General features: G+C 38.1%; 3 protein-coding genes across 7 annotated transcripts in view; 1 reads left to right on the top strand and 2 right to left on the bottom strand.

Annotated features, from left to right (window-relative positions):
• Positions 1-831: 831 nt before the first annotated feature.
• On the bottom strand, positions 832-12,622 carry ndufb5 (NADH:ubiquinone oxidoreductase subunit B5). 3 transcript variants are annotated; one of them, XM_069896983.1, is made up of 6 exons: positions 12,475-12,622; positions 7,993-8,096; positions 5,754-5,820; positions 5,392-5,453; positions 2,365-2,471; positions 832-1,065 (listed from the first exon to the last, which is right to left on the bottom strand). In XM_069896983.1, exons 1-6 carry the CDS (start codon positions 12,587-12,589, stop codon positions 945-947), a joined length of 576 nt encoding a protein of 191 aa, XP_069753084.1. In that variant the 5' UTR covers positions 12,590-12,622; the 3' UTR covers positions 832-944. The 3 variants fall into 3 exon arrangements, with proteins under 3 accessions (XP_069753084.1, XP_069753085.1, XP_069753087.1); XM_069896984.1 differs by having other exon boundaries at positions 7,993-8,078; positions 12,475-12,620; XM_069896986.1 differs by lacking the exon at positions 12,475-12,622 and adding an exon at positions 9,098-9,288 and having other exon boundaries at positions 7,993-8,078.
• A 61-nt stretch (positions 12,623-12,683) lies between these two features.
• mrpl47 (mitochondrial ribosomal protein L47) lies at positions 12,684-21,661 on the top strand. 2 transcript variants are annotated; one of them, XM_069896982.1, is made up of 8 exons: positions 12,684-13,370; positions 16,242-16,399; positions 16,870-16,930; positions 17,085-17,181; positions 17,378-17,508; positions 18,609-18,704; positions 19,296-19,404; positions 21,588-21,661. In XM_069896982.1, exons 1-7 carry the CDS (start codon positions 13,282-13,284, stop codon positions 19,387-19,389), a joined length of 726 nt encoding a protein of 241 aa, XP_069753083.1. In that variant the 5' UTR covers positions 12,684-13,281; the 3' UTR covers positions 19,390-19,404; positions 21,588-21,661. The 2 variants fall into 2 exon arrangements, with proteins under 2 accessions (XP_069753083.1, XP_069753082.1); XM_069896981.1 differs by lacking the exon at positions 21,588-21,661 and having other exon boundaries at positions 12,685-13,370; positions 19,296-19,987.
• actl6a (actin-like 6A) overlaps positions 19,292-26,834 on the bottom strand; it is a 25,620-nt gene continuing 18,077 nt past the window's right edge. For both annotated transcript variants that reach the window (XM_069896979.1, XM_069896980.1), the window contains exons 8-14: positions 26,285-26,374; positions 25,051-25,112; positions 24,839-24,953; positions 23,646-23,726; positions 22,221-22,316; positions 21,716-21,802; positions 19,292-19,956 (exon numbers count right to left, since the gene is read on the bottom strand). In XM_069896979.1, the coding sequence (XP_069753080.1) occupies positions 19,876-19,956; positions 21,716-21,802; positions 22,221-22,316; positions 23,646-23,726; positions 24,839-24,953; positions 25,051-25,112; positions 26,285-26,374 (612 nt within the window). In that variant the 3' untranslated portion in view covers positions 19,292-19,875. The remainder of the gene's footprint in view (positions 19,957-21,715; positions 21,803-22,220; positions 22,317-23,645; positions 23,727-24,838; positions 24,954-25,050; positions 25,113-26,284; positions 26,375-26,834) is intronic.

Here is a 26,834-nt window from a genome sequence, read left to right as displayed (position 1 = left end):
AAATTGCATCTCTATAGATATATGTGATTATTATGTATGTATGTGTGTGCATCATGCTCTGGAGAAGTGCTGTTTCGCTGGATTGTGTATACACAGAAGATACTTTTTAAAAACATGAATTTGACATTGGGTCATATATCTATCAATTCCAGATTTAAAGTTAACGATTGATTGATTGATATATCAATTGATATTTTCAGAGGTTTTAAAATTCTACTTTTTAATGTTTCCATACCATTCCTGAGATACCTGGCTATAACCTTTGACTATTTGGTCCCAGAGAAGCTAATCAGCAAAAATAGCTTCTCTCCATTTGCTCTGACTCTATTTGTTTAAACTTTCTATTAAATTGCCTTTAAAATCTTCCATATTCTCAGGAAATATACTCCTACTTCATATAATCCTTCACTGAATCCTTGAAGTCCAGGTATCATTCCACATTTCCTTACAAGCTAATATATTGTGGCTGGATGATCCTATTCAGAATAGGACACAAATAACAGAGTTTTGAACTTTATTTCTATTGTACATATTTGATAATATAAATTACATTTATTTTTTTAAATAAAAACTATCAGGACAAGGACTTCAAGGGCAAGATATAGAAATCTACAGATCAAGTACTGGCAATGAGATAAATTACGATGTGTACTTGGTCAGCATGGACATTCTGGCAGAAGGCTGATTTTTGTGTTATAGGACTCTATAAGGAGGCATTTCAATCTTTTTCTCGTCACTAAATGCAGATTTGCATCCATAAATCTATCATTGAAATGTCAAAAATCAGGGGAGAATAGCAATAAAAGAATGGTAACTTAAAGAACAAACATGTTTTGATTGGAATAAGAAATTTTATTTGTCAAAATGATGCAAACACAAACATGATAATTTAACTATTTCTTCATTCATTCTTGATAATGGTAATCTTATTATCTTTTGTTCATTTAGAAATCTGGGTTTGATTTTGGAGAATTATCAATCAAATTTTTATCCAATGTTTCATACTGATACCAAGGACCATCACCTCTTTCTCTCATCAGCCGGCGAACCTCAAGCTGTTTAAGCCTATAATTAAACACAAACAGGCATACACTGTCAACAGTTTTCAATCAGATTCATTATGTATGTTTTAAACAGTAAACTATTTCAATTCCAACCATTTTTGATCCCTGGTCACCCAGAATCATGAACAAGCCAGGCTTATTCACGACTTTAGTCTGGAGAAAGGGTTGTAACCCAAAATATTAACTACTCGTTGTGTCCCTCCAGGTTCTCTTTGTTCATTGTCCAGGAGCCAATTGCTTCTTCCAAGTCGAGTAAAAATATTAAATCAACTAGCAGCAGCTTATATGTAGCATGGAGCTGTGATTTATCCAAAATCAGAAGTTGTAATTTCAAGTCCCATGCCCAAGATTCAAGTACAAAGCTCTTTACTAATGTTGCTAGCAGGATCTTTGGAAGTGTCAATAAAATCTCGTCTGCTGTCTTAGATCGACATGGTCTGCTCTAAGAGCAGATTAATTATTTCTAGTATTCTTGCTAATACTTATCACTCAAATCAGTATCTTAAATGATATTTCAAAAAATTACTTTATCTACTGCAAAATGCCTTTGAATATTCTTAGATGAACACACATTTCAAATCTTTTATGTTTGTTCCTCTTTTATTTACATCCTAAATAGCAGAGTTTTTCATTACTTTTGTTTCATCATTACCATGGTTACAATCTATTCTTTCTGCAACCTTTGGGTAGAAAGTACAGGAGCCTGAAGATAGCACCCCTAGGTTCAAAAACAGTTCCCTTTCAACAGGTATCAGACTTTGAAACCTACCCTTGTCACATTACTCTTGGACTACTCCAATACCACAAGAAGTAAGTCTTTTTTTTTATATACACTACAATAACTTATTATTTATTTTCTATTTTTTATGTTTACAGTCTCTTTTTAATTTAATCAAGTATACTAATGTAGTTTTTTGGGTGTTTTGTAGTTGTTTTAAACCAAGTACCCTTTCAGCTGCCGAAATCAAAAATCTTCATTCATATGCAAGTTGTATAAAATATACATCAATAAACTCTTATCAAAATTAGTATGGATTCTGCAGTTTGTCAAGTAATACACTTGGGCCAGGGAAAATCAGAATTTACAAAAGTAGATTTAAATTAGATACTTCAGTCAAGACAAAGCCTATAAATTTTCATCACATTCTTTCTTGAAAATTATACTTACTTGAAAGTGGATGGTTGACAATACCACTGCAGTTAATTACATGCAAAGATTTTAATTTTAGTACACATTTTGAAATATATATGCCCTCAGAAGTAAAGATGGAAATGCTATTATAAATTTGCTCCAATTTACCTCAGATCTGCTTTCTCAGCTTCAATTGAAATAAGGGCCATCATTTTCTCATAATCCTTCTCAGGTGGGTCATAAATATTTCTTAAAATCCACCTGGTTATGGGATGCTGTAAGAATAAAACAGCAGAACTGTAAATATTTTCAAAGTTCAGATTTATTGTCAGAGTACATACATGGCATCAAATACAACGCCTAAGATTCTTTTTCCTGCAGGCGAGGGAGTGGTAGTGCAAAAATAAACAGAGCACAACATACACATTTAAACAAATAAATAAATATAAACAAAGTGACTAATACAGAAGAAATAAAAATCAATGAAGTGCAAACTTAAGAGTCCTTAAACGATCAAATTATTAAATATTATAATTCTCAGGTGGGTCAGAAATATTATTTAAAATCAATCTGGCTATGGGAAGTTACAAGAATAACTGTAAATATGATAATTTAGAAGTCCCAACAAGCTAGTAAGAAAGTAAGTTCATTCTGACAGGGCATGGATAAAAGATAAGGCCTTCTAACAGGAAATATATGTTGACAAGAAGTAACAAGTTGTATGCCATTGGGACTGGAACTGGAGTCTCAATTTTTTTTTGCAATTTATGCACTCGAGAATGGAGCCAAAGGGATTTATGTTAAATTTGCTGTGTGTCACAAAAGATAGGCTGAAAAGAGGAGGCCCAAGAGACAAGTAATAAACCAACTACTGAGGAACTCAATGGGTCAGAGAGTATGTGTGGAGGCAAGAGGGTGGCTGTCATTTCGGTTCCATATCAGGACTGAGCATGTCGAGAAAGTCAGGCAGCTCAGCCCAACTTGTTCACGCTGACCAAAATGCCATCGTGAGTGAGTACATTTGTCAGAATTCAGCCTACATCCCACTAAATCTGTTCTATTCATGAACCCCAGACCAAATGCATTTTAAAAATTGTAATTATACCTACCTCTACCACCATTTAGCTGCTTGTTTCATATACCCACCATGTTCTGTATCCCTCAGTGTCATGTGAATTGTGGAGGGTCATGTGGCCTCTCCGTCTGGAACTTGGTGGGAAGGTGGATTGCAGAGGGTCACGCAAGCTCTCCGTCTGGAATTTAGTTGGAAGTCGCATCACCTGCCAATCAAGGTGGGACTCTGCCCACCCATTAGTACACACCTGATCACTGGCTTCTTTAAGACCTCACTGAGGTCTATTGGCCACTTTTAATCATTTACTGATCACCTGGGCCAGGCACCCCAGCTTACTACACATTAAAAGCACACTCTTGCTGCTCCTTGGTCCTGACTACAAAAGCTGCTCTGCGCCAGGTGGCAAATTGTGGACATTGCAGGAGGAGTCATTGGTAAGGTGGGCACGTCTATACAAATGTAGTATAGTGTGGCAATACTTAGCGTTGAGCCCCCCCCCCCCCCACCAACCTCACCACTGGTACAAGGAACCAGGAGGGTGTGCTGAAGTCCCTGTCTTGCAAGATTGTGTTAGTAACCGTATATTATTGCATGCGTGTAACAAAGAAAGAGTAGGCGGCCATTGTATTGGAGATCGCTGTATCCGAATGTGAATGCCTATGTAGTTTTTAGTATTGTGTTGTTTTGTGCCTTCCCCATTATGATTTCCCCGTGTGTACAACAAAGGTTACTCCTTGTTTGTCAGCTTGTGTCTGGACTTGCTTCTCTGTGAACCCAATGAACTGGATTTAAATCTCACGTAACACTCAAGACCCTTTAAATATTTCCACTCTCACCTTTAACTGCATTTTTAAGACTGCCATACTTTGGGAAATCAACCATCACACTTCACCTTGTCTCTGCACTTTATGATTTGAAAACCTCTAAGGTTACCCCTCATTTCCTTTACTCCATGGAAACTAATCCATCCTACTGAATCTTCCATTACAACTCAGCCCTTGAAGTTCCCTGTGAATCTTTTCCATGTCCTCCTTAGCTTAATCACATCTTTCCTACAGAACTAGAAACAATATCCCAGCTTAAGTCTCAGCAACATCCTATGTAGTTGTAAATTAATGTCCCAATTCTTGTACTCAATTCCCCATCCAATGAAGGTAAGTGTGCCATAAGCCTTCTTCAGCACTTTGTCTACATGTGCTATTACTTTCAGGGAACTATTTGTTTGTACCCCTAGTTCTTTCTGTTCTACAATGCTCCTCACCATCATTTATTGTTCAAGTCCTGCCCTGGTTTAACTTCCTAAAACTCCTCACTTCACACTTATCTTGATTAAATTCCATCTGCCATTTCAATTCCCACATTCCCAGTTAACCTAGATCTTGTTCTAACTTTAGACAACCTTCTTTATTGTGCCTCCTACATTCTTATCCAAATAGTTGATATATATGACAGACATCCAGCATTACTCCCTGTGGCACAATAGGCCACCAATCTGAAATAAAACACCATCCTCCAATTCCTTCCACCAATACAATTTTGTATCTAATTTGCTAGCTCACCCAAGATCCCATGTGATCTTAACCTTTGAACCAGGCTACAAAGCAGGAACTTGTCAAAAGCCTTATAATCTATGTAGACAAATATTTACCACCCTGACTGCAAATCTTCTTGGCCAGATTTTCAACGTTCAATGAAATTTGTGAGACAATTTCTCATGCCGACTATCCCTAATGTCCTTTCCCTCCCAAATGCAGTTCGATCCCATCTTTTGAAACCTCTCTTGATGTTAAGCTCACAGACCTATAGTTCCCTGGCTCATCCTTGCAGCCCTTAAATAAACCGTGGCTAAGGAAGGCAAAAAAATTACTGATAAGAACCAGCCATTTTTTTTCTATTCCCCAAAATATTGGTCAGGCCCTGAGGATTTCTCTACCTTTATGCACCTCAAAAATGCTAAACATTATCTTTTGTAATATGGATACATTACAGGATACAACTGCTCTCTTCCCCGATTTCCCTCGCATTCACGATCTTTACCATGAAAAATATTAATTTAACGCCTTGGTCATCTCCCATAACTCCAAACATGAATGACCACACCTCCTTAAGGTGTACTGTACCTTGTGGTATTCCCAGTGTTCTGGAACATAACCTTCAGGAATCTCTGCAAGCTCAGCTTCACCTGTGAAATCCAATAAATGCAGCACAAATATATGTTTTTGGAAAAAAACAAATTGAAAAAAAATAATCAATCTTTGGTGGACATGAATGAGTTTCTCAACTCTATCAAAATAAATGCATTTAATATTTAATAACATAAAAAATATGTCTTATTACATTTGGCTTAGCCACTTCATACTTTAACTGAAGGTAAGACCCAGCGTGAATTTGTCTTAAGAAATTACAATGTGACAACATTAGCTTGTAGTACTATTTTTAAAATTTGTTTTGTACCATTTATGATTACCATTACACTACTTACCAATAAAAACATTCACAAAAGTAATTAATGCAGCCATCGGTAATCCAGTTAATAAAATATAGAATCTCTTGAGGAACAGAACAGATTGAGAATTAGAAATGCAATTTTACTTCAGTTTTAATTTAACAATCTATAGCAGGGGTGGCTAAACTTGCTTAACATAAGAGCCACATACAATAAACTTCAGATGTTTGAGAGCCGCAAGACATAAAAAAAATATTACATACACTTTGTTATGTCGCAGACCAGCAGCAATGGAAATTCACCAAGGAAGAGTTATATTTTTATTTTTAAAACACTTTATTAATAACTTCTAATAACACATTAGTAAGGGGGTGGGGGGAAAATACCCAAACCATTACAGCTTAGGCACCATTTTGGAAAGTCATTTCAAAGTTCAGTCTTAGAAATCCTGTGTCAAAATGCAGACTTTTAAACAGATGCACAGAAGTAATCACGAAGGACTGAATGGCTGGACTACCAAAAATCTCATGAATCCTAGTCAAGTTTCTTCCAGAGAAATATCCTTTCGTACAAACAGTTGTCTCAACTCCCCTTTTCCTTGCGTAAGGTAAACAAAACGCACAGCTTCCACAATCCTTCCAAAACCCAGGTACTGGTCAAAGTGACTTTTCCTTTGGTCACAATCTGATGCAACAATTCTCCTACTTCCAAAATGCAGGAATGGATCAATCAAAGAGACCTTTCCTTGGGTCACGGTGGGGTTCAGTAATTCCCCCGATTAGGAGTTTTTACACTGCTAATTTGTATAGTTTCAATAATCAAAAAGTACAGATTTACATACCAATATTTTCAAATTGCTACTGATTTTCTGTGGAATTTTCTGCTCAAGGAAGCAGTAGAGCCCGCCTCATTAAATATATTTAAGATACAGTAAGATAGATTTTTGCATTGTAGAATTGTGCTGGGGAAGGCGGAGCTCGGTCCACGACCAGATCAGCTATGATCTCACTGAATGTTGGAGCAGGCTCATCAGGCCAGATGGATGATTCCTGCTCCTATTTCTGACAGTTGCTCAGGGCAACTAATAAGACCTTCACTGCTGCTGCCAGCCCAGGTTCTGACCTGGCTTGGCACCTGCATGAGGTCCTCATTAGGGACCCTCTCCTCCTATCTCTGTCATCTTGCCAGAGTGCCTGCCTTGGAAAGATACCTGCCTCTGGGGCAGGCCATGCTTCATTGGAGCCCTACTAGCCCAGCCCTGGCTTCCCATCCTCCGCAACCACACCCCACATTGGCGATGCTCTGCTATGGTACGGCTTGGCCAAAGTGAGAACTTGACTCCACCGTGTGCTGCTCGCTCTGCAGGGGACATTCCTACTCCCTCTTCCCTCTCCTTGTCATACATCACAGACTGTGACCATCCTGGAACCCTCCTCCACCCCCTGGTCTGGCTATAGGAATTTGGAGTGTCCTAGAGTGACTTCAGGAGTGCTGGATTCTCCTCCAGCCAATATATGTCCTCGAGCTGCACATTACACATCAACGAGCCACATGAGCCGTGGTTTGGCCACCCCTGAACTAAATGATGGAATAAGCTGCCAAGTAACTAATTGCAATGGAATGAAATTCTCACAGGCAGAAGGGAGCATACATCTATCTAGGCACTTTGTTCTTAATTGAAGGCATTAAACACAACTCACCAATTTAAACAATGTTAAATAGTGCCTTTACCGTAAAAAAAAGCTCTTCATAACTACTTTAAAATTATTAACACGTGTTCAAAAGCTCAGTCAAAGAAGTCTATTTAAAGGAGCATTTTGGAGGGGGAGAAAGGAAGTGAAGTAAAAAATTCCAGAATATAGCCTACACCAATCAATAAATATTGAGGAACAAACAGAGCCAGAATTAAAAGAGCACAGAAATCAGGGGCTTGTTAAAACAAATTGTACTTGCAGAAGTGAGAATTCTAATTAATAAAGAAAATTATTCCAAGAACTGAGTGAAAATTGAATAAATATTCTGCATTAATATATGCTCCGATCATGGGATTGACAGGTCCAAAGTAAGCTTAAAGCGATTTCATAAAAATACTTGTTACCTGCTGCTAAGCTTGTGTTCTTTGGATATTCATTATATTTGCATGGACAATTAACAATAAGGCTTTTCTTTCCCTCGAAGTGACAACTTGGCCCAACAAAAATTAATCAATTCTCTAATCAAATAAATTTTCACAATCATGGATTTAACAAATTTCAGACAAGACTTTCATACATACCAAGAGACGCAAAAAACGACGATCGTAATACTGGCTGGCCTTGATGACAAACATCTTCTTCCCCTGACTACCATGGCGAACCACAACTGAAAACAATGCAAATACTTTAAAGCGATAAAAACACGCATCTCAGAAGCAAATTGTTCAGTGAACCATTAAGTAGTTCATATGCAGACCCATAGTGGCTGAATCTGTACAATGCTAAACTGAATTTTTTGACCTTAAAAAAACTAAGGGATACGATGATTGGGAGGAAAAGCAAATTTAATGGTCCGAATCAGTCATAATTTTATTGGGAGGTGGGGCAAATTTTCTTGAATCAATATTACTGTCAAAGAACAAACCACAATTGTCCAACACAAACTGAAAAATTGTTCAGAAGGAAAAATGAATCTTCTCAGCTCTTAAAATGGATGTTAACATTTTATTCAGCCCCAGAAAATTAAAGCAACTATTTTTCCGTGGGGAAACTGAAAAAGAGACAAGGACTGCCTAAAGAAATCTCTTGGTGCCTGCCACATTGACCACCGCCAGTGGGCTGATATCGCCTCAAACCGTGCATCTTGGCGCCTCACAGTTCGGCGGGCAGCAACCTCCTTTGAAGAAGACCGCAGAGCCCACCTCACTGACAAAAGACAAAAGAGGAAAAACCCAACACCAACCAACCAATTTTCCCCTGCAACCGTGTCTGCCTGTCCCGCATCGGACTTGTCAGCCACAAACGAGCCTGCAGCTGACGTGGACATTTTACCCCCTCCATAAATCTTCGTCCGCGAAGCCAAGCCAAAGAAGAAAGAAGAGAATTTACACACCCAGTTCTTGTACATAGTGCAGGTAATAGAAAAAAAGATGCAAAAGGTTATAGACAATTAGCAATCCAGCCCTCCATAATGTTGGGACAAAGACATCTTTTTTCTTTGGCCTTGTGCTCCAGTTTTCAATTTGTAATCAAACAATTCACATGTGATTAAAGTGCCCATTCCAAATTTTATTCAAGGTTATTTGTATATATCTTGGCTTGATCAATTAGAAATTTCAGGGCACCATAATGTTTGGGACATTTGGCTTCTCAGGCATTTGTGACAAAGATGCAATTTTTCCTTACATGAAATTCTTTGATTTTTGTCTACCGAAAGGCAGTCAGAGACCTCAGGTATGCTTAATTGGTTCATTGCTGCAGGTATCGAGATTTGGGGTTGCTTCTAAGCTTTTGATAATCTTTGGAGTCTGTATTTGCCATTTTTCAACACAAGGTCCAGAGTTGTGCCAATGAAAGTCAAAGATGCCATTATAAAGCTGAAAAACAAGAATAAACACATTGCCCAAACCTTAGGATTATCAAAATAAAGTGTTTGGAGCATCATCAAGAAAGAGTGTACTGTGAGCTGAGTAATTGCAAAGGGTCAAGGAAGACCTCCACTGCTGATGTCAGAAGAACTCATCATAATGAAGAAAAATCCACAAACACCTGTCCAAAAGATCAGAAACATGCTTCAGGAGACAGATGTGGACGTGTCAATGACTACTGTCTGCAGAAGAATTGATGAACAGTAGTATAGAGGCTACACTGCAAGATACAAACCACTAGTTTAGCCACAGACCAGGATGGCCAGATTACAGTTTGCAAAGAAGTATTTAAAAGAGCCTGCAGAATTTTGCAAAAAGATCTTGTGGACAGATGAGTCCAAGATTAACCTGTATCAGAGTGATGCCTAGAGCAAAGTATGGAGCCGAAAAGGAACTGCCTAAGATCCAAAGCATACCACTTCATCTGTGAAACATGGTGTTGGAGGTGTTATGGCCTGGGCATGTATGGCTGCCACAGCTACTGGCAGAGTCATCTTCAATGATACTGTAACTGCTGATGGCGGTAGCAAAATGAATTCTGAGGTGTATAGAAACATCTGATCAAGTTCAAACAAATCCCTCCAAACTCATTGGATGGCACTTCATCCTCCTGCAAGACAATGATCCAAAATATACTGCTAATGCAACAAGAGTTTTTCAAAGCTTAAAATTTGGAAAAACCTTGAATGGCCTAGTCAGTAAACCGATCTAAATCCAATTAAGCATGCCTTCCATATGCTGAAATGAAAACTTAAAGAGTCAAGCTCCCAAAACAAGCAGGAGCTGAAGATGGCTGCAGAAGAGACATACCAAAGATGCACAGCACCTGGTGATGTCTATGAATCACAGACTTCAAGCAATCATTGCAAGCAAGGGATATGTAACAAAGTTTTAAACATAGCTACTTTAATATTGCTCTGTCCTAAATATTATGGTGCCCTGAAATGGGGGGACTATGTATTAAAAAGTGCTGTAATTTCTACATGGTCAAACCAAAATGTACACAAATTTCCTTGAATAAAATCTGGAACATGCACTTTAATCATTACAAATTTAAAACTGTGGAGCACAGGGACAAAAAGGAAAAATTCCATCTTTGTTCCAAAATATAATGGAGGGTACTGTACTTCAAATGAAATACTGTAATTTAATTATCAGCCAATAAAAAAGTAATGCTCATGTTTCCATGGCTGTGAAGGCAGGTTAGAAAAGTGTCTGACATGCAGCCCAAATTAAGGATGTGTGTGGCCAATACAATCAATGGAGCTGAATATGTTGATCTGGCTTTGGAGAAAGGTTACAATATCAGCTTTCTGGAAAAAAAAATTAGGTAGTAAATAACTAAAGATAGAAATACTCAAAAGAATTAAAAATACTCAAGTGCTGTCTTAAGGAGTCATCCTGCAAATGTGGTTTGTTCCACATATTCAAGAGGTTCTTGAATGAAATGTGCTTGCTTAACACTCAAAATAATTAAAACATTCTGCAGAGTAGGAAACCACAGCAACAGACCAGGTTCCAATTCAGAGCTCAGCAGCTGGGATGTCTCCTCCTTGGGTTTCCACTGCTGGATGGGAGGCCATGCAGTGAGGGTGCACGAGGCGACAGCAATCAGAGGAGGCATTGGGATCCAAAGGCATTTTTGTATAGACATGACATCACATACAACCCTGAGATTCCTTCTTCCTGCAGAATTATCCCTAATTGGTAGTGCAAAAATAAACTGTATACAGTGTAAACAAATAAAAGAACTGTAAACAGATAATGAATATAAACAAACTGTGCAATACAGAGAGAATGAAGAAAATTGATTAATAAAGTGCATGAGTAAGAATCCTTAAATGAGTCTCTGACTGACTTTGTCATTGATGGTAAAGGGTTAGCAGCTGTTCCTGAACATGATGGTGCAAGTCTTTCCTGATGGCAGCAGCGAGAACAGAGTATGTGCTGGGTGGTGTGGGTCTTTGATGATTGCTGCTGTTCTCTGACAGCAATGTTCCCTGTAGGTGTACTCAATAGTGGGGAGTGTTTTGCCAGTGATGGCCTGGGCTGTGTCGACTACCTTTTGGAGAGCTTTACGCTCAGGGTATTGGTGTCCCCATACCAGACCGTGATGCAGCTGGTCAGCACACTTTCCACAATACCTCTGTAAAAATTTGTCAGGGTTTCTGGTGTCATACCAAACCTCCACAAACTCCTAAGTATAGACACTTGTGTGCTTTCTTCACGATGCTATTGGGGTGACAGATCCAGAAAAGATCCTCTGAAATAGTGACTCCCAAGAACCTAAATTTTTTCACCCTCTCCATCTCTGAGCCACCAACGATCACTGGATTGTATACCTCTGGCTTTCCTTTCCTGAAGTCGACAATCAGCTCCTTGGTTTTGGTGACATTAATGCCCCTGCAGGGATTCTCTGTTGCTTTACTTTATCTTTTTTGTTAGTGGCACTGTATTAATAGTGCTTCTTTGCAGGCCTTCATCAGACAAAGATTTTTGTGCACATGACAATAAATGGAATCTTGAACCCTGTCTATTACTAGTGTATTTTTAATATAGCAAGTCTCATGCACCATTTATGCCAACCTCTTACAACATATTAAGATGAATTACAACATTAGTTGCATTTCCAACTAATAGCTTCTCTTTTCATGGAAGTCATTGCTGGATCTGTTTATATTTTCTCTTTTAAAAAATCAGCAGTGTTTCCCAGTTCATTCATTATTCTCTTTCACTTATTCAACCTAATCATTTTTGCTTTCCATCACTCCTTTGATGCTCGTGAACCAACCCTACAAATTCTGAACAGTGCACCGATCAGAAAAGCGAATTACTGAGAACTGGAAGCACCGAGATGGAGGGCCCTGTGAAGAGGGAAATAAGCATTAATGCACAAGTCGGCGAGTGACCTTTCTTCCGAAGAGCCGACCACCTGAAACGACAGCTCTGTTCCTCCCTCCTGCATTATCCCTGATTCTACTTTGATCGACTTCTAAGCCTTCACAGGTAAACATTTGCGATCAGTGCCGAGTTTCCTCCGAGTCTCATCTACCCCCACCCCCCTCTCTACAAGGTCAATCCCAGAACAGTTAGAGGTCGTGCACTGAAGAAGAACACGCTGAAAGTTAGCCGTACCATGGGATCCAGGGAGGGGGCGAAGCAGGGTATTCTCAGCCAGGTGCTGCAGTTGAACGGGAGGCCGCCGAGCCAGAAAAGCGACCGCGGTTCGCAACACGCTCAGCGCGGCCATGTTTGTTATTCTGAGCGGGCGTCACCGGAAGCGAACGTGAGGCGGCCAATCGGCACCTCCGGCGGAGGTCGAGGGTGAAGCGGGGCGTGCGTCATGGCTCGGGGTCAGAGGTCAGGACGGCGGGGAACGGGCTCTGTCTGGTCTTCACGGAAGATCCGCGGCTTTACGGGATTTGAAGGAGGGATTTAGTCCCCAGATAAAATGTCGTGGATGAATCTGGACTTAATAATGAGGAGGAGAAACCCGAGCCGCTGCTGAGGTTGTCGGGCCGGGCGGCGACCATGAGTAGAAGTTTCGGGTCTGGGAGCAAAGCCAGAAATGAGGACGTGGAGGAGTTCCGGCTGCATGAGCCGAGATGCCGGTTCCAAAGCATCCTGGACCCTTTGCCTGGACATGGGCGCTGCCAAGCCCCGCCCGTGAAAATCAAGGCTTCAGGAGGCACAGATGGTCGACCAGCAGCAATGATGCCGGTTTCCCCGACACCTCAAGCCTCGGTCATCATCTTTTCTCTATAAAGACACACTTGTTCGACCTCGCAGCTTCGCCTTTTACTTCAGTCGCGGACCCACCGCTGAAAAAGGGAGCCCGATGGTTGTCGAAAGGGTCCCGGACGCTGCCCCGGTCAGCGGGATCCAATCCGCGGGCGGTTGCCCTGGGAACCGCGGCGCGGTGCACTGTGGGCGAGTGCGAAGATGGCGGCGAGGGTGGCGGCTTGGTGCCGGCGGTTGGTGCAGACGAGCCCTGGCGGCGGCGGCACGGCGGTCGCCACTCGCCCGGCACTGTGAGTAACTGGTCACCCGAGCGCCGAGGAGGGGCCGAGGGCGATCTGGATTGCAGCTTGTTTCGGAGGAACGCTGTCCCAGTGGAGTTCCTGTTGGGCCACTGGCGTGTGCATCAATTTCCACAGACAGTTCTCAAACCAGTGAAGTGAGGTGCCTGTTGTAGTTATAGGGAACGAAGGAACAATTTGAACTTATAGTACTGGCCGATGCTGGAGAAACTCAGCTGATCAGTGTACTTTATGTAGTAAAGATACATAACCAACGTTTCCCTTCATAAGGTATGGGAAAACGTCGGCTGGCACCCGAATAAAGTGGTGAAGAGGGGAGGAGGACATATTTGAAGAAAATGGGATGAGTCAAAGGAGACACTATTAAGAGTGAGAACAAGGCGGAGGAGGCTGGTCGTGGAGGGTGACTGGTTGGGTTTCCTGGACTTGAAGAAAGTGAGATGAGTCAATATTTCAAGAAAGTGGGTGCACATCAAGTGAAATAGGAAAGACCAGGCTAATTTTGGGTGACAAGGCTTGGCTAGTGGGGTGCCGCAGGGATGGGAACTGGAGTCCAGCTGTTTCACAGTTTGCACGTCCATCATGTGATCAGTGGGATCGAGTGGAATCTATTCAAGTTTGGTTTCTGGGAAGTAGGTGTGTGAAGAGGTGATATTGGCAAGTGTTCCAATAAGTCATGGCCTGAGTCGTTAGCTTGTTTCTGCTATTTCCTGCATTTACTTTTTCAGATCTCTGATATTTGCAATTGTTTTTGCTTTTCAAACCCCTGACTGGTTCCGATGGCATTATTTTTACCACTGCCATGACCTGATCTGCTGCGCCTTCCCAACATTCTTGTTTATTTCAGATTTCAACCAACTGCTCTTTTATATCTGAAGTTCTGGCATGTTTTTTGTTGGAACTCAAAAAATGCTGCATTTGTCAGACAGACTGTGAATAGAAAAAGTTAATGTATCAGGTTGAAGGCTCTTTGTCAGAAAGAAAGAAGGGTAGGAGTTTTAAGTTGCAAAGAAGGATTGAAAATGATTAGGATAAGGACAATACTTGATAGGTTGGCCATGGAAATGGTTTGTTAGCAGGAGGATGGCCAAGTGTAATATTTGCAGCTAGCAGGCTATAGTGTGCTGATGGAAAGGAAAATAAAACAGTCAATATCACAACCAGATCATCTACAACAAATGTGACTGAGACAATGAGTTATTAGAAGATGGAGAATTTAGTTGAATCTGGAAACTTGAAATGAGCCCAAGTGGATCTTGAGGTGCTGCTCCTCAAGCTTGCATTGGCCCTTGTTATAACAGTGCAGGCCACAAATCGATGGAAGTGGGATGAAGAATTGCCATGGACTTGTTAATTTGTTAAGGAGTTCCAAATGGTGTAGAGTATTATAAAATCAGTAAACATCCTTAGTTATAATCTTATGGAAGGAAAGAAGGGCATTGAAGTAACTTAAGGTGTTTAGACGTACAGCACGGTAATAGGTCATTTTGGCCCATGAGTCCATGCTGCCCAATTATACCCAATTGACCTACACCCCCCGATATGTTTTTGAACAGTAAAAGAAAACGAGCCCTGGGAAAAACCCAAGCAGGCATGGGGAGAGTATACAAACCCCTTACAGATAGTATGGGATTCGAACCCCAATCCTGGTGCTGTAATAGTGTTGTGCTAACCACCACACCAACCGTGGCGTTTAGCGTAACTTGGGATAATGCCTTGTGGACCTCCTGCAGTGATGTCCAAGGAAAGGGATGATCAACTTCCATATAACTGCCACCTATAAATCAGTTTTATTTAATTGGTTTTGCTGCTTCGACAAGTCTCAAATGTGCCGCTGTCAGCTCCAATGGTTGTATTGATTTCAGCAAATATGTAATATATATTAAGCAGTTTTTATTAAACACATTTTTAAAAGTTCCTGATAAATCTTTCAACTTCAATACTTCAGTTTATCACAAAATATGGATTATTAATCACTTTTAATCTACCACCACTGAGTAATTGGATTGAAAAATTATGTTAACTATTTCATCAGTAAATAAATATGCACACTTCACATTTATAAATGGAACGTGGTGACCTTGTGCCTGAAGAACCAGTTTTTCTGAAGCTTCCTGAAAACCAGAAAGAGTTCATTTAATGGAAATATCCAGAAGTGATAAATTCGAATGTGTGAGTAATTTCATAGGTGGATAATATTTCTAAACATGTCCAAGATACTAGCACAAAAGATCATATAATACATTTAGGACTTAAAATCCATTACCACCAATTTCAGGGAATTGCTCGGAAAAGAATAAAAAATAACATAATTAAAGTTAATTAAAATTAACCCCAAAAATAACAAACACTAGTATTTATGGTAAATTCCTGATTCCCACCAATAAATAACATTTATGGCATTTGATTCCAAGCTGTAAGACGACAAATTCCTCTTTGTTAGAATTGATCCTAAAAAGTACATTGTAATTTATGCATAACAGATTGCTGCCACTCACTGGCTTAATAGATGGCAGTAGGATATCAACTATGAATATTAGGCAAGAGACTTAGGAGAATTCAAATGCTTGTTTAGGGCTACCATTTCTGACAGTACAAAATGGAAGATGAAGATGGCACTCAAAGCATTGTGGCAATTTAAATACTGGAAAACTTAATATAACAACATTTTAAAGTATATAATCCAGGATCAAATGTCTTAAGTGCTATGATAATGGACATAATTTATTTTCCTGTACTATGTTTATAATGAGATTATAAATGGTGCAAAATAAAGGATTTCCAAAAGTGACCATTCATTAAGCTTTGTTGCAAATAAAGTCATTACTTTGTTTAAATGAAAGAATTTCTTGTTTATTAAAGGATAAACTCTCTAGAACTTCAGAAAAGTAGACTGAGATCAGAAAAATGGACTGGATTGTCTCAACAGTGCAGAATTTTGCATACTACTGATTCCCGTAAAGGACTAGATGAATTCTTTGATGATCCAAACAACTGGGGAGAGCCGACTGTTAAATCTGGTGAGTCCTTTGTGAAATGCTGCAAGCTGCAGTGCAGATCTTGCCTTCTCTTTTCTAAATCAGTATGACGTGCTCCAAGTTTTTTTTTGTCATTGTTTAATGGAAATAGCAGGTTTTCCCCACAATAGCTCCCATTCACATCTACACTGAAGAAGCAATGCACCATGGAACCTAAGAGGAGCTGCTTAATTGACAATGGGCAAATGCAGCAGGCTAAAGGTGAAATGCACACTTGAATGAATGAATTACTTTTCCCAATGGGCCCTAGTTTACAGTTGCTGTGCTCTGGTAAGATGCAGGAAACCACTTTTTTTAATCAAGCCTAAACCCTCTCGGATATTACAACCCAAAACGAATGGTTAATCACTTGCATTCTTTTCAACCCTAATAAACTAAGATTCTCAGTATAGTTTCTAAGCATTTCTATTTAAGAACTCTATCTAAATGGAGCTTTTGAATTTGCTTTTTAGGTGCACCCTGGACAGCAAAACAGCTAAGAATAAAAAGCAATGAGGATTTACATAAACTCTGGTATACTTTTGTTGTACCTTAGTTGCATGCTGTAATAGCTAATCTTTTGAAAAATCTTACTGTGTAATTTTTATATTATGTCATAGGGCATTTGAGTAAATTTTTTTTTAGATTCTTTTGGTAATTCATAATTCTGACCATATCGTTGATCCAGGTATGTCCTTCTTAAAGAAAAGAACATGCTTTTGACAATAGAACAAGAAGCAAAGAGACAACGATTGCAAATGCCAAGTCCAGAGCGTTTAAAGAAAGTAAGGGATGAATACCAAGGTTCTTCTGGTGTGATTTTTTTTTAAAATTATGTTTATTTTAGTTGTAGACTTATGCATTGTTGATTTCTAAGGATCAATGATACAATAATTTGCTAAAAGTACCTTAACTACAAATATTTTGCATTGAAATTTGGATTTCCATGCATAATGATTTGGTTATCTATTTATATTTTAGATAGAACGGTCTATGAATAGAATTGATGCAGTTGTTCAGGAACGTGAAAATGCACTGAGGTTGTTGCAGACTGGGCAGGAGAAATGTTACCCTGGTGCTTGGAGAAGAAACATCTTTGGGCAAACCTATTGGTCAGAAATATTTTCTTCACACATCAAAGTTGTATTTTGTAAAATTTGTAAACATGTTGCAGTTTGGTCTCCAATTTGTCTTTCACATTTTGTTCCCACTGATTCGAATGTCTTTTCCCTGAGAAATAATTTTCCTTTTGTGCCAGTACATCACTACAAGACTAGCATCTTCCCAATAATAGCATTACTGGTCTGTAGTTCCCTGCCTTTTTAAATCAAGGGATGGAGAGTTATCTATTAGGTGCACGCAGCAGTTTTAGTTTGATTTGGACATCATTTGGCACAAACACACGCAATGAAGGTCAAGTACATGTGCTGCACTGTTCTATGTTCTGTATTAAAAGATGTAAATTGGAACTTCAGATCATTTAGACCTTGAAGATTTAAAAATCAAAATTCTACCAAATATTTTCACTCAATTCCTTGTGACTGATGTCCTTAATGACCTCATCTCATGCAACATGGGACTTAATTAACTGCAGCTTTCTCATTCTTTAAAGTTGCTTAGCATTCAGAACACAGCCTAAAGGCCCAAAATGATGACCACCTCATTTTTCAAGGAAACCTGGATGTCACCTTAAACCATTATGAACTTAAAATGCCACAGCTTGGAATTGATACGCTGCCTATAACTCAAACCTTGCTCGTTTCTTCCAATGAAAAATTGGCATTGGAACTTCCACAAAAAGATTGAGGCTTAATTTGAAATTAAAGAATCAGTTCCTGTCTAGAACTATGGACAAAACAGTGTTTTCAGTTATCGGACACTGAAAATATTAGTACTGGAAAAGGAATCCAATCTGGCATGAATTTTGTATTTAAAAAATGCAGATGCTGAAAATTAAAGTGTTGGAGGCATTACTTACATGTACACTTCTCAATTCTGATCAAGAGTACTGGACCTAAAACTATTTCCCCGTCTCCTAATGCTGCCTGATGTATTTTCTATGTGGTTCTTGCGTCTGTTTATATTTGATGTTGGAATTTCGTTCTATTGGAGTTTTAAGCTTCTTCAATTACAACTCCAACATAGAAGTGGTAGGATTCTTCTGGTTGTGATTTTACCCCTCCCCCAACTAATTTCATGTTCTTCTGCCTAGGTATAAATTTAAAGAATGGCCTATCCCTTGGTACCTAAACAAAGTGTACAGAAAGAAACGATTCTACACCCCACCATTTGTGGACATTTTTGTTAGGTAAATTGAGCTGTATGGTATTATCCATGTAGAATATTCTAAGACAGCTACACAAGTGATATAAATATACTATGAGTGACAATGGATGCTGGCCTTCCTTGTATAAACATAGGACTTAATGTGAAATGTTGCTAAAAGATGGAAACAAAATAATTTGGTGTAATTTATAATTAACTCACCTATTCAGTTCATTTAAATATTTGATGATAAATGTGGTTACAGACTTACAGCTATGTGGCTGCAACATGATTTATCTAAAGTTGGTTCGTAATATTTAGTTTAAGTAAACTGAGTAGATTCTTAAGCTTAAGTTTTGCAAAATTGAAGTGAAAAATTAAAGGTTAAAAAGGATTTCTTGAAATTTAGGACAAAAAAATTGTGTTTTTTTTTAAAAGATTTTTATACAGTATCTCTATACACACATACATTCCAGGATCAATGATTTCTGCTGAAAATTGCCCAAGGCCAGGGAGATGATAGGCCACATGCAAATAGTTAACTGATATTTCTACATGGCCAGTAAACAAGTATACTATACTCGGGCTGAAAAACAAAATTACAAAACAATCTTTTTTTTTAAATTTCCATTAGGCATCGGATTGAGAAGTACCTACGCAAAAAGAATCGTGCAGAGAAGAAAAAAACAGCGCTACCCGACAAAATCTCTCAAGTTACTGCAACATAAAATTAAGTTCACAAGGTGTAAATAAGGAGAGTTTATTGTCTGTTATAAATTGCAGTACAAATTATACATTAAACTTTGTTATGAAGTCATACAGGATGGTTGCCAAAAAGTTAGATATTAAGGATTATGGTTCCATTTTTTTTCCCAAGTGATGATAATGTAAACAACTGATTCAATAAAAGGCACAAGATCTGATTGTATTACAAAAATATCAGTGAAATATTTGGTGTTAATTGTTTTGAACAAAGTATGATTTACATCAAAAATGAATTGAAACTTTAAAATTTTGCATCTTTGATTTTGGGAACCTGGTTGTTCTATAAATCAGTCTTAAAAAACCTTAAATATACATTAATATCTAGCCACTATATTAAAAAAACTGAAAAAATTTGTACAGATTTAACACTGTTCCTGAGAATCCTACTTGGGGGAACAAAACCAGGCATAGGTAATGTTTGCCCTTCTAATTGCTTTAATTTTTTTTTTTTAAGGACACTTTCTTTCAACACATTGCTTCCCTCCTTCTTCATATTCTTGCTTAGAGATCCACATCTGCTGGAATGTACCCTTTAAAAATAAAAAAAATCTTGTAAGCAAATTTAAGTAATGGACTGTATCATTTACATCTTTTTTTTTTGCATTGCAATAACTAAATAAATTGTCCGAAGAAAAAGCAAACAATTGAACCAAGTTACTTAATAAGTAATCACAAAAGGCCAAAGGCCACTTCTACATTTCCACATATAATGTGGGCAAATACAAAGTAAAATTACAGGATGGCTGCACCAAATAGAAGGCAGTAGAAATAAATACAGGTACCTACCACCATTCCTTCCTCCTTCCCCCCTCCCATACGTCTGTGTTCTGTTCTGGATGACCAATTGTATCTTGGAATGGACACATGTCAGAATTGCATACTTACCTTGTTAGTCAGTGTCCTGGGGTCCATAAGCCATCTTGGTTCCTGCGTGCATGTGCAAATCTTCGGAAGGCACATGCGGGGTGGGTTCAATATCGTTAGGGGGCTTAACTCTTGCGCTTGTGCCAATCAAACCCTAATAGGTGAACCCACCCCGCATGTGCCTTCCGAAGATTTGCACATGCACACAGGAACCAAGATGGCTGCACCCCAGTCCCGGGAAGTTGACTAACAAGGTAAATATGCGTATTTTGGCTCTTACATGCCCTGTATCCAGGTTATAGTTTGTCAAATACAGCATAAATAGTGTAAATTTTATTTTTTTCTTGTATATTTTTTAAAAATTTGGACACGTGCAGATGGGCATAGGTCGCAAGTCGGGGAGTACCTGTAGTCAGACCAGTTCAATGCAGGAAAACAAGTACAGTAAAACCCCTGGTGTCCAGCACCAATGGGGATTGGTAAATACCAGATAAGTATTTTCTGGTTGCTTGAGATTGCATGTTGCATTATTGGTGAACTAACAGTAAGGCACATCAACTTTACACATGTATTTTTTTTACCTATTTTCTGCATTTTTTTTGCTGGCTGCTTGAATTCTGGATAACAGGTTTTAGTGTAATAGATTCTTAAGCAAATGGAAGGATGAAGTTTTTAAAAAGGGAAACCCTTTGCGAATTGTGTCCAAAATTTTATTTGCACCTTTTTGCCACAAGGCAAATAATTCTAGTTTTCACAAATGACAAAATGCTAAAAGAAACACGAGAATTAAACTTGAGCCGCAAGGAAAATATTGTATGTAAAATTTTGACATCCAATTAATTGATAGAATTTTTAACATGTTAAAACAGCTTCAGTTTAGTATAAATTTAACTTTTGTTTATTGAAATTTAATTGGGCGACTATAAGAAAATTCATTTAACATTTGCATAACATTCCCTTGAACTTCACAGTGAAGTATTTTGAGAATTGGAATCTTATTTAGGTAAATGAGTTGTTTATTTGTGCAAAATTAGCTCACATAAACAGTATATAAACAAAAAAAAGATATAGGAGGAGTGCCATACATTTCCTTACAGATGCACTGGCTCCCAGGAAATTCAAACATCTTGAATTAAATTACAATTCACATCCTTTGGCTTTGGTGGAAGGATCTGGGCTTGCCATGTGTTACTGTGAAAGGACATCCATATAATGACAAGATACCTGGAGCTATATGATTATAGCTTCAGTTGCACAGCTGGAATTTTGAAACCTATTCTTTGGTCTTGTTTAATAGGATTCTGCTTTCCATCACCTTTGAAGTGGCAATACCATCAATGGAAAGAATATTTAATAAAGTATTAAATATCAGGCCTCTGCTCAGGATTCAAATGCCATTTTAAAAAAAAATCAAACAATACTCACCAAAGAGGCTAGAATCGAGCCACCGATCCATGAGCTGAATCTACGTTCAACTGTGGTGTTGTTGGCCATCAACTTCAAGCGCATACTCTGAAAGCATCAAGGTAAACAATAAAGCACACAACATAGGAAAACTTAATAGAAGGTTTAACTTGGAATTTATGTTTTAAATAATTCTCAATACAGACTCTGTCATGCTGCAGAAGGATTCTTCTGTGATTAGTTGTGAAGCTCTAGTACACTTTGGCCCCAGAAACTCTTCAGAGGGGGCTATAATTGAAGTTTTGAAATCCCAGCAAAAGACTATCGAAAGGTTGGAACATTTATTTAGCATGGACTGCAAAGTGCAGGCTATTATCCACAAAATGACACTTTGAAACTTCATGTATCGCAGTTTAGAATGCCTATTTGTAAGCCTTTTCATCAAACGTAACAAATCTGGTAAAAATCAATCTCTTCAGCAAAACACAAAATCACTTCATAGAAATTATACATGACGGATACTTACAGGTGGAGTTTTCTGAGAAAGTTCTCTATTCAACCTGTCAGTAAAACTCTGTATCAATGTATTTCCACCTGCTGCAATCACACTGCCATACAATCCCTTTAAAAACAGTTACACATTTGTTATGAATTTACTATTCGTTCATTGGAAAACGTAAGTTTCTCACTGCACATACTTGAGTTAAAATACGATGAATTAAGAAAGAATCATCCTTCATAAGCCTGTTTTTGACTGGACATCCATATAGTATCTCTTCAAACAAGTATTATTGAATATGCCAATGGACAAAATTTAAAAGTTATTTTAAATGTGGTGCAAAATACAATAACTTTACTTCATTCCCATGTTTAAAAACATTTAACAATACATTTGTACTCAGGATCTCTTCTGTTTAAAGAAGACTGGCAAAATTGTCTTGCAACAAGGGAAATAAATGTCAGCTACTAAAAAACAGACAGTGCCTCCGGCATTTCAGTGTTTTTACTACAATCACAGCATCTGCAAACTTGTGTTTCACTCCAAATAAATGTCAGCTTCCTGGAATATTGTATTGTACAAACATGCACCCAATCTAGTTTTGATGCTTTTATCCAAATTTTCATTTTCTTTTATATCCTGGTAACCAAGGTTATTACACTGGTAGGATTAAATAAAAAGGCTAGTGACTAGTATTGGAAGGTAAATCTTTAAATTTCTTTTCAATTCATTTGAGTCTAGGGAAGAAATTTGGACTTTTTACATTGGGCATTTACTTGCAATTATTTTGAGCAATTGAATTTATTCGGCAACTGATGATGATACAAACACAAATGGAAAAGCAATAATTGAACATCATATAGCAGATCGACACAGCCCATAGATCCCACTGTCAGATTTCTGTCTGTCACATTCTACTTGCTTCCATCAGGTTTTGGGGGAAACCCATGAGCCCCATGTCCAATCCGCAGACCTTCAGCCTCACCTTCAACAAATTTCACACTGGATTGATGCTAATTTAGAGGACAAGCAGGAAACTATTCTTAAGTTCTAATGATAGGTATTTCAGAGTTATTTTTTTCACCTGCATTGCAATTCTGAGTAAAAAAAAAGATGGGAATATTTTATTTTTATGCTAAAAACCTTTTATTATTCAAAGTAGATTTGAACTGATCCAGAATAATTAGTATACTTCGATAATCAGTACTAGTGTTAAGCTTAGCAGAACCAAATGTTTCATCAACAATTTGAGAGAAAAACTACGCATTTAAATGAAAACCCACGAGTATTTTTTTACATTTATGTTGTGAGTGGGCTGTGTGAATATTTAGTTTCTCCCCCCACCTCCCACCCCGACAGATTCCCAACATTCAATGACCTTAAATACATTTCATTAAAGTAATAGAGCAAAAAAGCTGGTCATCGTGCTATTATTATGGGTAAAGGACTCACCGGTCTAATATCAATGTCGCACATTCCCACACTTGTGGTCACCACATGGCTGACACCCAGCATTGTGTTTCCAGATAAACCCTGAAATTACAGAAATAAACTTGGACGTTGAAATGAAGAAAACAACTCAGAATTCAAAAAAAGTTTATAAATATGGTGCATTTGACAATACTAAATGTATGGGTGTAGGGTGAAGTAAAAGGGTTTTTTGTAGTCCTAAATGAGAGAACTGCTGGACATTGAGAGTCTAAACATAAACACCAGAAAAATAAAACCAAAAGATAGTGCACAATAAAACTGGCTCATATAACCAGATTACACTTATGAAGTCTAATTATTTTGGATGAAGTTTACGAAATCTGGTCCTGAAGGTAAAGAATAGAGCACAAAATTGGTTGGCAATCTGAACTCATTAATTTCTCCCCAAAGTTTTTGGGTTCAGTAGGATTGTCAACTAGAATACTCTGATAAATAAGCAAACCTTTCAAAAGAGGTGGCCATGATCCAAGATAACTAAGGGCTCTTAATTTTTTTTCCCTTCATCACTGCTGAAGACAATGCAACACAAGAAAGACTAGAGATATGGTCAATAACCCAGCTCCATACAGATTTATCGATTTAGTCAGAAGAGTTAGAGATTCTAGTCGACTTAAAAGATTAGTATCTCTAGAGTCAAGACGGAATAGGACTCAGAACGAGCTTTTGTTTTACAAATGGCCCAACATGGCAAAGAATAGAACGAGTTTTTGTTTTACAAGTGCCCAACGTGGCAAAGAATAGTCTAATTATTGTGTACGTTTAATTCTTCCATTTCTCTCCTTTGAAATTAAAAGACATGACTGAAAGATTTGCCAAATGCTAAGACAAATGTAGACATAGGAATATTTAAACAGAACTGAATTCAAGTAATTAAATGCTCATTTATGTTTAATGCTATTTTAAGGCCCCACATATTGGTAAATTGGTTGCTATTTGTACATTCTTAAAAGTGAACTCTTTTGTAATAAAAGTAATGGAAATGAACTGGGTTATAAATGTGTTATAACAAGCATTTTTTTTTAGTGTTACATATGAAGTTTCTAGCAAGTCAACAATCTCATAAATATAGCAACTTTTTCCTGTCTGCTCATATTATTCAATTCTCCATGACTTTAAAAAGAAAGTTCCTTCCATTTCCTTTCTCCGTTTAGTACCTTGACATTGGAAGGATCAAATAAGCCTTCTGGAATTCTCAGTCTCTCAGCGCCAAAATCACAGTTATAGCCATTTGGAAATTCGTAATGAACACTGGGCATCTGTGCAGCCACTCTGGAGATAAAGGAAGGGTCAAATTTTACATTTTGGCCTTAATGGAAAAAAGTTAAGGAACAATTGTTGTTAGAAGTAATAAAAACGTGTTACTTACTGTTCATCATACGATGAATCAGATACCTGTAGTACTGAAGCTTGAAAATCCTGAATTACTTCCTGTAAATTAATATCATCAGTTATGCTAAAACAGCTTTACAAAAATCTTCTCTATCATTCATTTCCAGCATCCTTTTTTGACTCTGAAATTTCCAAAGCAAATAAATACAACTGCTTTCAGGCCTCTGATCTCAGAGCTAATCCTTGATGCAAGTGCCTTTCAAGCTACAGCACCAGTTGCTCGGAGAAATGAAGTTGACCTTTGAACCCCCTCAATTCTCACAGCTACCATCACTTCCTGGCTCATTGTTGGACAGAAAGGATCCTTAAAGTCCATGTAGCCAATGGTGTCAAAATTAGATCCCAAATCAATTCTCAAAATCAGTAATCTCAGCCATCAAGATCATAATAAAAGGATACACTCAAACTTCGTTCAGTGGATGGGGGCGAACTTGTATTAACAGTACAACATCAGACATTGGAAGTTAAATTTTTTAAGAAAACAGGATGCTCAGAGAAACTGGAGATGTTAGAAATTAAAACATCTGGTAAATAATCATCCAGACTGAACTTTCCAGCAACTTCTGTTAATGTTCAGAGCAATTAAAACAATCAACCATATTAAGTCCAAGAACAGAGTGATGGTGGATAAAAATTTCCAATAGTCTTATCCAGATTAGTACAAGGGAAAGCCAACAAAATACCCATCCCCTCCAAACTCCTAGATTCAAGCTCACCTTCCATTTCCCTATCTGCCATGGAGTTTCTGCTATTAGTAAGCAAGAAACATCTTTTGTCCATGATTACACTCAATCCCTGAAACACAATAATCATCCAACAATACAGGCACAACCTACATTCCAATTGTTCCAAAGCCTCATCCTTTTCAGTGCAAGTGAATCCCAGGCATTAGGTCATGACCTCCATACTGCTTCACATATGAAGTGATGCAACACAATAAACAGATTTTTAATTGCATTAAAGACCAGAGAAATAGTTTCCCTTCAATCGCACAAAGGCTGCAGGTTTAATATTCGTACAAACTTGTGGAGCACTCATGAAATTTATGAAAAAGTGAAATGCCAATAGTGCGGTCGCTAAAAATTTGTACTGCTCAAAATACTTTGAAATAACATGGTCCAACTCACATGAACAGAGATACAATGTCTGAAATGTGTCTGCAGAGTTCAAAAATCATTTACTTCCTTGAAATATACATAAATATTACCTACATTACACATGTAGTTGTGCCAGGATCGTGTAACCTGAGGTAGCTTCTCTTTCTTCTTCCAATTGGAAGGAGATCCTTCATGCACTGACTCCTACAATAATGACAACAACAGGAACAAATGTTTAGTCACGTTTCCTTCTCAGCACTGCTTTAACTCTAAAACCTCAAGTCACAAAGTAATAATGTCACTGAAAATCTCTGAACAGTTTTGGCTGAACCAGGTGCAGCTCCTTTAATGACTTAATGGGAAAACACACTCTGGGCATTACAGCAAGATAAATTAACTAGGAGAGGCAGCACTTACCTTCCCATTTGTAAAGAATTAAACAATTTTATTGGAGGCAACAATTTATCAATCTTGGAATATGATTAGCTCCAGTTATCACACCTGAAATTGTGCTCTATCTGGCAGTGTGAAAACTAGCTAAATGGGCACTCATATTATGAAATGGTACCACAGCAAACTTTAATGTCTGTCAAAAACCTGGAAACAAATGATCAAGAGCAAATTACGAAGTGACATATGAATTACCAGACACAAATACCCAAAG

This window comes from Narcine bancroftii, chromosome 9 (assembly GCF_036971445.1).
Source record: "Narcine bancroftii isolate sNarBan1 chromosome 9, sNarBan1.hap1, whole genome shotgun sequence".
Lineage (NCBI taxonomy): Eukaryota > Metazoa > Chordata > Chondrichthyes > Torpediniformes > Narcinidae > Narcine > Narcine bancroftii.
This window is presented reverse-complemented; position numbering and strand designations above follow the sequence as displayed.

Coding starts and splice junctions, on each gene's coding strand:
- ndufb5 (XM_069896983.1), bottom strand. CDS start 12,589: ATGGCCGCGCTGAGCGTGTTGCGAACCGCGGTCGCTTTTCTGGCTCGG. Junction 8,097..12,474: donor CCCCCTCCCTGGATCCCATG/GTACGGCTAACT, acceptor ATCGCTTTAAAG/TATTTGCATTGTTTTCAGTT. Junction 2,472..5,391: donor AACACTGGGAATACCACAAG/GTACAGTACACC, acceptor TTATTCTTACAG/CATCCCATAACCAGGTGGAT.
- mrpl47 (XM_069896982.1), top strand. CDS start 13,282: ATGGCGGCGAGGGTGGCGGCTTGGTGCCGGCGGTTGGTGCAGACGAGC. Junction 13,371..16,241: donor GTCGCCACTCGCCCGGCACT/GTGAGTAACTGG, acceptor TGTTTATTAAAG/GATAAACTCTCTAGAACTTC. Junction 17,509..18,608: donor ATCTTTGGGCAAACCTATTG/GTCAGAAATATT, acceptor TCTTCTGCCTAG/GTATAAATTTAAAGAATGGC.